The sequence below is a fragment of the Orycteropus afer genome, unplaced genomic scaffold (genome assembly GCF_000298275.1).
Source record: "Orycteropus afer afer isolate SDZICR_OR568_19922 unplaced genomic scaffold, OryAfe1.0 scaffold00035, whole genome shotgun sequence".
NCBI classification, from domain to species: Eukaryota; Metazoa; Chordata; class Mammalia; order Tubulidentata; family Orycteropodidae; genus Orycteropus; species Orycteropus afer.
In genome coordinates this window covers 17,212,642-17,225,273 of record NW_006921622.1, presented here as the reverse complement: position 1 = coordinate 17,225,273, position 12,632 = coordinate 17,212,642, and the positions used below count along the sequence as shown (strand labels likewise).

Genomic DNA, 12,632 nt, shown 5'->3' with positions numbered 1-12,632 from the left:
GGACAGTGGAAACAGAGGAAGTGGGAGGGATAGGTGGGGAAGGTAGTACAGATGAAGGCAGGCCATTTCGAATGGCTTTGTCATTTGTATCAACTCATCAAAAATGCTGTTTGGACTATCAATTTATTTTGTGACTTTGGAAAATCACTCTGAGGCTTTATTTTCCCATCTGTAAAATGATGGAGCTGGATTAATATGCAAAAGCATCTGGCATATGGTAGGCCCTCAATAAAGGTTAGCAGAATTAATTACTCCATCTAAGAACTCTTCCAGATTTATAAATCTGTAATCTGAAACAATTTTCCACTTAAATTTCCTAGAGAACAACTGGTCCCACCCATTCATTTTTCAACTGAGGAAGCTGAGGCTAGGAGATGTTAGTTGACTTGATCAAGGTTGCACTAGGGGCCAGAAGAAGGTAGAGTGATGGGTATGGATGGTGTGCCTTCTACTTATAGGACATCATTGGAGATGATGGAGAATCCTTTTTTGGGGGTGTGTATTGCAGGAAAGAGGTTTGGAAGGAGGCGTGATAACAAAGAAATATAAGAAACAGACTTTGCTTCTAATCTCCATTGAGAGAGAAGATAATCCAAGAGCTGACATATCCATCCTGAACTTGTTAGGTGGGTGCCCAATGAGCACTATTAACCAAGAGTCAATAGTTGGGGAATTCAGAGGAAGGTGACTGCTTAGGAAGGTCTCATAGAGAAGGTGACTTAAACTGATTTATAGAATTCATATATAATTAACATCATCACTACAAAGACAAGATTGGTTGAGCACATCGAAAACCAAACTCACTGTCGTCGAGTCAGATCCAACTCATAGCAACCCTTCCTTGGGTTTCCAAGGCAGTATCACTACGGAAGTAGATTGCCCAGTCTTCTTACTGAGGAGCAGCTGGTGGGTTTGAACTGCCAGCCTTCTGGTTAACAGTCAAATGGCTTAGGCACTACTCTGTGCCAAACACCATGCTAAGTGCTATACATTTGTGTGTGTATGTATTTAAATTTAATCCACACAAATACCTCGTAAAGAAGGTTACTGTTGTAGGATGGGGTACAGGGACTCGGGGAGGTCAGATGACATGCTCAAGAGTCTATAGCTGGTCAGTGATGGAGTTGTGGTTTGAATCCAGATAATCATGAGTTAGAATCAACTAACAACAACACATCTAACCCCAGAGTCTCCCAACACCCATGCGATATTGTTCCCTATAGCAAGGAAAAACAAAAATCCAAAATAACGAGGAGGAATGTGAAATTCTTTCTGGGAATAATGTGAATAAAGGCAGGAATAGGTAAAGTGTCACCTCTAGTTGGTTATTGCTGATTAGTTTGCTTATAAGCAATAATGAAAGTACTTAGAAACTTTGGCTTCCTCCTGCCCTTATTTTGACACCCTCTCCATACATACACACTTCTGTTTGAAGTAATTTTTTTACTCCAGACTAGTACCTACAAAGGCATCTCAAGCCCTTAGAGGCAGCCTGGACTTGACTCTGCACAGGTATATATTCCCTCAATTAAATTCCTTTGGCTTTTAAACTTTTAATCTGCCCACAGCACCAACTCCCATTTGCAGTAGCCTGGGAGAAAAGCCCCTGAACACAATTCCCCCAAAACTCACAACCCACAAAGATCTAGAAATAAACACAATGGAAACTATAAAACAGCATATACACAGCCCATGTGTGTATAACACTGTGTTGTATGTCAGAATGATATATGTCCCAGCTGTCCAGAAAGGTGTGTGGAGACTGTATTAGTTTCTGAGAGCTGCTCTAAAAAATATATCACAACCAGAATGGCTTATAGGAACAGAAATTTATTGTCTCTCAGTTCTGGAGGCTAGAAGTCCAAAAGAATGTATTGTTTGGGTGATGCTGCCTCCTGGGGTTCTAGGAGAATATCCTTTCTAGTCTTTCCTACCATCTGGCAGCCCCAGGATCTGTAGATGCATCTTCCTATGCTCGTCCTTCCTCTGCCTCTTCTCTGTTACAAGGACACCACTCACACTGGATCAGGACCCACCCTACTCTAGTGTGACCTCATATTAACTGATAAAATCTTCAAAGACCCTGTTTCCAAACAAGGCCGTGTTCACAGGTACAAGGGGTTAGGATTTAAACATACCTATTTTGGGGATACAATTCAATTCATAATGGGGCCTCACTGGGTTTTCTGGGTTGCTGTGGGCCATGGCCCATGTGTTTTTCTGTGGAATTGACAATTGGGGAAATAAGAACATTAACTGGCTAGTTAATATTATTATGGCAATATTATTATTATTGCTTCAGTTGTGATATAATGGTATTGAGGATATGGGTATTTTTAAAACAAACAAAATATATCTTTCAGAGATATATTAAAGAGAGAATGGGGTGGGGACATGGATTACACAAAATTGGTTCTGAGGTAGTAACTGTTGAAGCTCGTTGAAGGGTACATGAGTTTATTTCTCAACATAGTACATATATGAAAATTTTAATAAAATATTAAAAACAAACAAAAAGATGGGATATGACTGAAGAAGAAACCAGAGTGACCAATCCATATTCCCCAGAAGCTACAGGAGGGGGCAACTGCAGAAGTGAGATCTTTTATCCTCAACAGAGACCCAAAGACACTCTGAGCTTGGTGACAAGTGAAGGGAGTGGGAAAGGCCCTGAGGCATTTACCAGGGCCAGTCACTATACATCTCCACAGCACTGCAAAGTCAGAAATAAGCACTGAACACCTAATGCATGTCTACATTTACACATTTATTCTGGCTTAGAGAGACAACACAGATAAAATACTTGGATTATACACAAGTTTATATTTGGTAAGAACAGGTCGTCACATGTTTGTGTTATTTGTTTTTCTGTCTTGAGTAATGAAGTAATGTTGGGGAAATGTCAACGTCTTTCAGAAACACCAGTTGGGAACAGTATTTTGGCACACGCAACTAAACAAATACACAGTGTTTGCACTTAGCATTTGAAAACAGAAGAGCACGTGCAGGATGGTTCCCAGTTTTAGGTTCCTTGACTCTTCGTCCTGCTACTATATTTACACCCTGCTTTCTTTGTCATATTCTGAGGAGCAGCAGCTACGCCCGGGCCCAGCAGGGTTAATACCTGCCATTTGAGCAGTTTGTGACACTCCATAATTGTTTTTCTCTTCTCAGAGACGAAGCTGTGTTTCTACCTTTCATTTTCATTAAGTCACACAATTCTCCGAGGAGATTTCTCAATATGGGGTAGCCAAGGGCATGTTCTCTATTAGAGCTGATGTGGAGGGCGCACAGTTTAGTGGAGAGAGTACAGGGACAGGTGTGAATGTTGTTCTCATAATATCAAAGTTCAATACAGCTACCACACAGAAATAGACATATCAATAATATATTGTACAAGCTTTTACAGCAACACATGTTGATTTGCAACACTGTACAATTCAGATCTAAAGTGCACAACCCCAATCTGAGGTGACAAGACAGTACTACCAATATAATAAAAGCAACAGTCACAGACACAATTGAGTTCCTTTTTTTCCCTCATGTCCTTGTGACATTACATGAAGTCAGTATCATTTATACATCTCAAATAAAATATACACTGTATTTTTTTTTCAAGTATTTAAAAATAATAAACACAATATTGCTGTGTAAATTAAAATGGCCAAGTCAATTCTGGTTAAAGCTAAAATCAAACTTCTAAAATTTGTAAAGAATGACCCCATATAATGGCCTTTGGCACTGGGAATTTGGGCTAATGTTCAAAAAACCCTTCATTCCTCCCTCCTTTCCTTCCAAGACTACAGACTTTCTTTAAAGAATATTTATTAATATTACTATAATTATAATAGTAATTAATATTACTGATAGGTCTTGGGACCTGTTAGCTTTTATTTAGCTTCCGTTTCTGGGTGTGGTTGGTAGGGATTTCACTGCACGGGATGGCCCAAAACGCCTAGAAAATTCGGGGAAGGACTTGGAAGGGCAGGAGGTGGGGAAAACAACCTATTGGTAGAACATATTTGGATGGAATTTCATACATAGGCACAAATGTTTCTCCTTTAAATTCTGTCACATTATAAAGTTAAAAAAGCAGCAGCTTCTGATGTAGGATCTGTACCCCACAAGGTAAGCATTCTGGAATAGAGAGGGGTTGGTCCAGATCAGGGGCACTGGATTCCATTCTCTTCAAGCAAGGTAGTTGGTTTGATAAACTTGCATCTTGGCCTCAGAAGTGGAAGACTTGGCCTGAGGCTCAAGATAGATGGGAAACTTATTCTCAGCAACCAATTTCTGGAAACTTCTGGAAGTTTCTAGAAAGGGAAGTGATGCTTTGCCATTAGACAAAGTCTAGAATGATACTTATTTCTTCATGAAATTCTGGGCACAAATCATCTTCCTCTCATCGTCAAAGGGAAATCTATTTGCTCTCTAGACTGAAAGAACCTGAAGCCATGTTCACATCAAGTGGGGCTAAAAGAAACTTTTTGTATGTAACGTGGGAGAAATAATTTTGGAGCAAGCTCATAAGGATTTCAGACGGTTGGATTCTGTGGTTACATTAGGGGATCTCTATCTTTTGGAGAATAGTCCTCTTCCTTTACTTGTGTATCTGTGGTCTTTGAGGCTAAAGACCAAAAAAAAAAAAAAAAAAAAAAATTCACTGCCGTCGAGTCAGATCCGACTCATAGTGACCCCTCCTTGGGTTTCTGAGGCAGTATCACTATGGAAGTAGATTGCCCAACCTTCCATGGAGTGGCTGGTAGGTTTGAACCTCCAGCCTTCTGCTTAGCAGTCAAATGCCTTAGGCACTATGCCACCAGAGCTCCTTTTTGGCTAAAGGAAGAGGAATATTTCTAAATTTATATCTGAGGTCTGCATATATGAATTTGTAGTCCTCCTACTAGATTGATATCTGACATTCTGTGGCTCCATAAATAATTTTTTCGGAGCAGGGGGAGCTCTTGTTAGTTCATGTCTCACCAACAGGTCTGCAAGAGGTAAAGAATATTTAAAAACTATTTTTAGTTCTAAAGATTATTCCTGTATATTCTTATCACTTTGGATCTTGATGGGAAACAGATTAAAAGAAAGTTTGTGATATCTCCAAATCAAGGGTGAGGAGCTCATTTAATGGGAGAAAAATAAACACCACCAGGGAATAGAAGTTAAGTATTTGGAATCCCAGTTACAGGGAGTCTAGCAGAAGAGACTTTTGTGGATAGGAATGGGGAAGGAATGAATAAGCCATTACTCCTTCCTGCACTGGCCCCATGGCATCCAGGATGATATCATTTTCACTAAGAGATCTCTTCTCCCAAGGCCAACTTAATTTTCTGGGCTCACCACATTCAGGGAGTGTGCTTCATTCCTTTTTACTCAAGCCAATTAGATTTTTATTTTCCATAATTAATCTGAATGACCAAATAAAAGAATATTGGTTGGGAAGATGCCTCAAGAACAGCATCAACCTTCTGCTTAAAACAGGCTGAATTAGAAAGCAGACTAGAGAAGAGTGCCCGAATTTAATCAAAGGGGAAGTGTGGCTTGTCTTGTTTGTTGGTAGATCTGCTGAGGGCCAACAGCATGGAAAATTTCAATGGGAAGAGCATCTTACTGTTGACTGTAACTGATCTGATCAACCATTTTAGAGTTTGCTTTTGTCTTTATTTTGAGATACTCACTTTAGAGATTTGAGAAGTCATCACGTGCAGAAAGAAGGCATCGTATCTTCTTTTTAAGAATTTTGTTGGCCTATGTTTCAAAATAACTTTGCTAAGTGTTTATTGTGTTTCTAGTAAAAGAAATAAAATAAAATCTGGCTTAGTTTTTATATCTGTCCCTGCAGTTTATATAACCCATAGAAAATAAAAATCTATGTTACAAAATAGGATTTCTTTTTAATATATATATTCCTTTTGTAAAATTATATGTATTTAAATACATTTGAAATGTTGCTATAGGTAAATTAGAAATTTTTTTTCTAATACTATGAAAAAGGCAAGAGTTTTTGTCAACATATATTTTATATTTACTTTATCCTTTTCACTGCACCCCAAAGAACCTTTTATGATTCAGGGGACAATTTGAAATCATTCAATCCTACTACTTTGATGTGAAAATAAAATTTGATTTGCACACTATATTAAAAGTAAGGGAAGTATTTATAACAATTTGAAGCTTTTCCTAATTGATTAGAACATAGCCTGTTGTCACTAATTGCTAGAGGGATATTTTAAACTTAAGAAAGGATTTGTAAAAGGAGCAATGTTTTTTTTTGATTTTTAAACTGTACTCTACTTTGACACCACAATATAGAAATAGATTTACTTTGGAACAAACTACAAATACATTCACATAGTTTGTGACAACTTAATTGTCTGCCTAGAGAATTGAAACAGCTTAGTGAGCTTAAGTTATAAATCTTGTCCAAGGCGTTCTATTTCTTCAATCAGGAAGTCAATATCTTGATGAGTTGCTGCCGGGTTTGAGATGACCATGCGGAAGAAATTGACCTTATCTCCCAAGGGCTGGTAGCTGACCATTGTGGTCCCATACTCCATCATTCTGGCTTTAATCACTGGAGCCACCTGTGGGGAGACCAGATCAACTCGGTGATGGTTTCTCCCTGAGACTGTATAGTTATTAACAGAACCATCAGAGCCATATTATTTGTTTTCCCTTGAGGGAACTGCCTCCACATTTTCTTCAAGACCTTAAAGATGACGAGAGGAATAATAAATGGTAGAATATTGGCCTCACACTTACTAGCTGTTTGTAACCATATCCGTTTTAGTCAGTGTTTTAGGAGATTGGGAAGAAGCTAGTATTGGTTATAAAGTTAAATGGTTTAGCAATACACCATTTGGTGGAGTTTTGTTTTTATTTTCAAGAGTGGTAGTGACCCAGTAAATGCAAAACCAATGGAAATAAAACATAGTTCAGAGAATTGTTACTGAGAGGTAAGCCTTAATATTAATTGATGTAGGAAGATAGGTAGACTTTTGGTGACTTTCCTGAAAGCCTAAAGATTTCTAGCTTCACTTCATTCTCCTTTTCCTTGCCTCAGCTTATATTTTGAATGATATTCCTTAAAAATGAAAGAGAATCAGCTGGGACAAAAAGAAGAGCCCACAAAGGATGTAACATACTGAAGTGTACTTGTTTGAGCCTATTGTTGCAGCCACTGTGCCAATCCATCAGGGAGGGGTCTTCCTCTTTTTTGCTCACTCTCTACCAATTGTCATGGATTGAATTGTGTCTCCCCGAAATATGTGTCAACTTGGCTAGGCCATGATTCCCAGTATTGTGTGGTTGTCCTCCATTTTGTGATGTGTTGTAAATCCTAATCTTGATAGGTTAATGATGCAGGATCAGTATTGGGTGTATCTTGAGTCACAGCCTTAAGAGAAGGCATGACTCAAGTCATACCCTTAAGTTACCACACTTGCTTCAGTCACACCTTTTATCTTGCCAGAGATAAAGGGAGAATGAAGCAAGCAGAGAGGGGTGGGACTTCACTACTACCAAGAAAGGATAGCCAGGAGCACAGCATGTCCTTTAGGTGTGGGGGTCCCTGCACTGAGAACCTCCGAGACCCAGGGGAAGACTGATGTCAAGACACATGGAGATCTCCATGGAACATCAGGTCCACAGATGCTGAAAGGAGGTAAGTACCTTCCCCTAGAGCCTGTACCCTGAATTAAGACTTATAACCTCCTAAACTGTGAGAAATAAATTTCTATTTTTTAAAGCCATCCACATGAGGTATTTCTGTTAGAGCAGCATGAGATAAGTAGACATCAAGCATGATGTCTTTCTCCAGGGACTGGTCCTTCCTGATAACATGTCCAAAATACATGAGACAAAGTCTCACCATCTTCACTTCTAAGGGACATTCTGGCTATACTTCTTGGTATACTAAATATTCTTTGCCAGCACCATAATTTATGTTACAAAATAGGATTTCTTTTTAATATATATATTCCTTTTGTAAAATTATATGTATTTAATGCATGAATACTTCTTCTGTCTTCCTTATTCATTGTCCAGCTTTCATATGAAGCAATTGAAAATGACATGGATTGGGTCAAGTGTACCTTAGGCCTCAAGGTGACATCTTTGCTTTTTTACACTTTAAAGAGTCTTCTGCAGTAGATTTGCCCAGTGCAGTACATCATTTGATTTCTTTCCTTTTTCATTATTTTTAAGACTGGAGGAGATATTGTTGCTTTAAGGTTTAAAGATTTTCTCAGGCCAATAGTTTCAGGGGTTCATCCACCTTCCAAGGTGCCAGATAGTCAGGAGACCATGAGAATCTGAAATTTTGTCCTATATTTTCCTCCTTTTGATCAAGATTCTCCTGCAGAATCTTTAATCAACATGTTCAGTAATGGTAGCCAAGCATCATCTCATTCTTCCAGTCTCAAGACAAAGGTAGAAGCTGTTCTTGGAGTCAATTAGCCACATATTTCATGTCCTCTTCCTCTCTCTTATTCTTCCTCTGTTTCCCCCAGGTGAGTAGAGACTAATTGTGACTTGGATGGCCATTTGTAAGCTTTTAAGACTTTAGGCACTACACAGTGAAGTAAGAGATAGAACAAAAGCACTAAACACTTTGTTAATCAGTTAACTGGGTTGTCCCATGAAACCATCATTTCATTTCTTGGCTGCTGCTTCCATGAGCATTGATTGTGGATCCAAGTAAAAATGAAATCCTTGACAACTTCAGTCTTTTTCCATTTATCCTAATGTTGCTTATTGGTCCAGTTGTGAGGATTTTTGTTTTCTTCATGTTGAGGTGTAATACATATTGAAGACTATAGTCTTTGATCTTCATCAGTAAGTACTTCAAGTCCTCTTCATTTTTAGCAAGCCAAGATTGTGTCATCTGCATGTTGCAGGTTGTTAATGATTCTTCCTCCAATCCTGATGCTGTGTTCTTCACATAGCCCAGTTTCTCAGCTTATTTGCCCAGTGTAGTTCTCTACTATTTATGAAATTAAGTCCAAACTCCTTAGCTCAGACCAAAAGTCTTCTGTCACCCAGCTTTGATGACCTGTCTTCCACTGCTCACCAAAATGTATCATCTACTCTGACAACATCCATTTATTCAATATCCCCTGAATGTACCATACGTATTTGTATTCCTTCACACTTATCATCAGTTTTATATATCACATTGGTTTTCTTTGCCTGTAACTCCTTTTCTCTTCTAATTCACATCTCCAAGGACCTACCCAAGTCATATGACCTCTATACAGCCTTTCCTGACTTCTTAGGCCATTACCATCTTCCCTCTTTTGAGTCTCAACTACATGATCCTTACCCCCAGATTCTGATTATGTCCCAATTTCCTATTCTTTTACTTGCCAGCAAATACATTTTCTTGCTCTACCTCAATTGCAGGCTCCCTGAGGACAAACACAGTGTCTGCTTAGTTTTTTAAGTTTGGTTTTTATAACAGAATTACCACAAGTAGGTGATTTTAACAAACAGAAATTAATTTTCTCACAGTTTAGGAGAAGTCTGAATATAGAGTGCCAGCTCTAGGGAAAGACTTTATCTCTGTACTCTCTGGGGAAAAACCCTTTCTTTTCAGTGTTCTTTGGAGAGCTCCATGTGGCATCTATTTTCCCCTCATTCCTGATTTCTTGCTTCTGTGCTTAAGCTGCTGCTTTTATATCTCAAAAGTGATTGGCTTAAGACACACACTACACTGATAGTAGGACAAGTTTTGACTCAGCTCAAAAAGGAAACCATGAACTTATTTTTTTAAATCATAGTTATATTTATTTGTGATTTCTGAATATCAATCAATCATTTAATAACCATGGATTTACAATGAGGTTGTCAACTTCAAGGTATTCAAATGAAATAAATCAGCAACATTCCCCATCAGGTCCAATCATTAGTTAGTTACTAAAGTCAAAGGGAGCTCTGGTAGCATAGTGGCTAAGGCACTTGACTGCTCACCAGATGGCTGGCGGTTCAAACCCATCAGCCACTCCTCGGAAGGAAGGTTGGGCAATCCTACTTCTGTAGTGATACTGCCTCGGAAACCCAAGGAGGGGTCGCTATGAGTCAGGGCTGACTCGACGGCACATAACAACAACAACAACAAAGTCAAAGGCAACACTCTTTGCATTCACTTCATTAGACATTTCACATTCTGGACCTACTTTCTTCATCTAAACACAGAGGTGGATGAGATGATAATTCCACCATTGAGGTTTTCTGATTCTAGACTGACTAGTTCCTATGCCCCCACCTGTCCCTTTCTTAGTCTATGGGGAGGTAATATGAAAAGGAATGTTTCTTTGGGCTTGATCTTTCTTTTACTTATGAATTATGAATTAGGCATGTGTGCAGAAAATATATCTTCTAGAATATCCTAGCCTCGGGACATGAAATGCATTCCTTTGCACTGTAATGCCTGGCAAATTGATGTGTTCCTGGGAAGAAAAATCCCAATTTAGAAAAGGCATTCTAAATCCTTAAATCCTTATGTCTTAAGAATTTAAGAAAAATTAAAAAACCACATAAGTATCCTTAAGTTTCATTTGTGTTACAAATCATGCTTACTCTTTAGAGCTGCAAAAAATAATGTAAACAACCTCTACCCAATGAATTAAACTCTGACGGAGTTATCATGGGCAATCCAAGCAAAAGCCGATAGGAATGGCACTAATTAAAGAGCAATCACTCCCAACTTTGCAGATGAAAGCCATCAGAGGCCAAAAGATTAATGTTAACAGTTATCATCTCAAACAGAATTTTTGTGTAAAGTGATAATGAATTCCCCCAGTTCCTGAAGCTAGCTGAGTTGGCAAAAATTACAGCTGTTGAAATACATATGACTTTTGATTGCTTCCAGAAAATGCTGATGAACTAAAATTATCAGGAACATGGAACATCTACTTAATTGCATAATCACAAATTGCAAGCCAAAAAAGGAAAATAAGATTCTGACTATTCTGATGAATATATATAGTTTTCAGTTACTTCTAGACTTTTTTTTTTTTTTCCTGTCACATGTTTGATTTTGTTGAAAAAGGAGAGCCAATTGGGAGAGAGAAGCTGCTTGAAGAATTCCCTAAAGGCCTAATCATTAAGAGCTCTTTGGGGCTGCCTGAAGGGTCTCTTTTTTTCCTTTGTGCTGTTAGCTTTTTTCAGTCTTTAGACAACAATATCCACCAAACTCTTCCATAACTTGAATCTATCCACATTTGTTTTCTCTGAAGAGGGCTCAGATGAAAGCCCACTGTGTATTAGAAAAACATTTTGTATTTAAATCTTGGGCGCCTAAGAGAAATTTTTGAAAAAGGGAGAAGCAGGATAACCATAAGTAAGATGTTTTAAAATGTTAAAATTTTACCAAATAAATTCCTCCATTACATTTGATAAAAGAGTCACTTTAAATATGAGGTCAAACTACTCTCTTCCCTATTTACTTTTAATTTACTTTTAAATTTATTGTTGGTCATCTTAACTGTTGGATGAGTCTTGACTAGAAAACCAAAAAAACAAACCAGGTGCTGTGAAGTCTGTTCTGACTCATGTTGACTCCAGGTCTTACAGAGTAGAACTGTTCCATAGGATTTTCTTTATAGAAGCATATTGCTAAGCCTTTTTTTCTGATGTGCCTCTTGGTAGGCTTGAACCAACTTTTAGGTGAGTAGTTGAGCACAAACCACTTGTACCACCCAATGATAATAGACCTTTTTTCTTTTTTTTTTTTTGGACAGCATCTATCATCTTCAACAGTCTTCACTCCCTCCTGCCTCTTGCTTTACTTCCTAGAATAAACCACTTTTACTAAATTTCAATGATGACCACAACCCCTCCCTACCCCCAATACAGAACTTTTAGAACACTTTCCAGGCCCATCTAAAACCAAAATAATTAAATTCCCTGGGGTTAAGACCTAGTCACCAGTATTTTTAAAACAGCTTCCACATGATCCTAGCATGCAGCAAGGGTTGGGAAAGCAACGAATTAAAACCCAAGCACAGTGCTGTACAGTTGATTCTGGTTCACAAAACCCTATAAGATAGGGTAGAACTGCCCCCATAGGGTTTCCAAGACTGTAAATCTTTATCTCATGGAGCAGCTGGTAGGTTCAAACCACCACCAACCTTTTACTTATACCAGCTGAATGACTAACCACTGAGTCACCTTAAACACTAATTGAAAGGCTTAATATAAAGACCTCAACCAGGTGTTTAAGTGTCCTCCTGATGAGGAGTCTGATGCTGTGTTGCTTAAGGGCAAGGGTTAACTTTTGAGTGGTTCTGAAGGTTTTAAATCCACACAAAATCCTCATGACCTTGGCTAGGTAGTACTGTTCTTTGTTTTACGTAGAAGCCAACTTTCAGGAAAGTCAAGGAGTGTGGTAGTTATGTTTGTGTGTCAACTTGGCTGGGCAGCTGGTGGTAGTTATTCCCCAGGATGAGACTGGCAATCAGCTCCATGGTGGGATCTACCACAAGCAGCTGAGTAGCTAGCTGCCTTAGGGAGTGTGGTCTGCTTCCTGTATTTAAGGAGAAGCCTTGGGAATGGTCTCTAGCCTATGGCATGCTTGGACCCTCCATGTAGCCTTGTAATTGCTCAGCAGCCTGCTATGCTCTGCC

General features: G+C 38.7%; 1 protein-coding gene across 1 annotated transcript in view; it reads right to left on the bottom strand.

Moving 5' to 3' along the window:
- Nucleotides 1-6,416: 6,416 nt before the first annotated feature.
- GAD2 (glutamate decarboxylase 2) overlaps nt 6,417-12,632 on the bottom strand; it is a 122,900-nt gene continuing 116,684 nt past the window's right edge. Inside the window, exon 16 of the mRNA XM_007936379.2 lies at nt 6,417-6,590. Coding sequence (XP_007934570.1) covers nt 6,417-6,590 — 174 coding nt within the window. The remainder of the gene's footprint in view (nt 6,591-12,632) is intronic.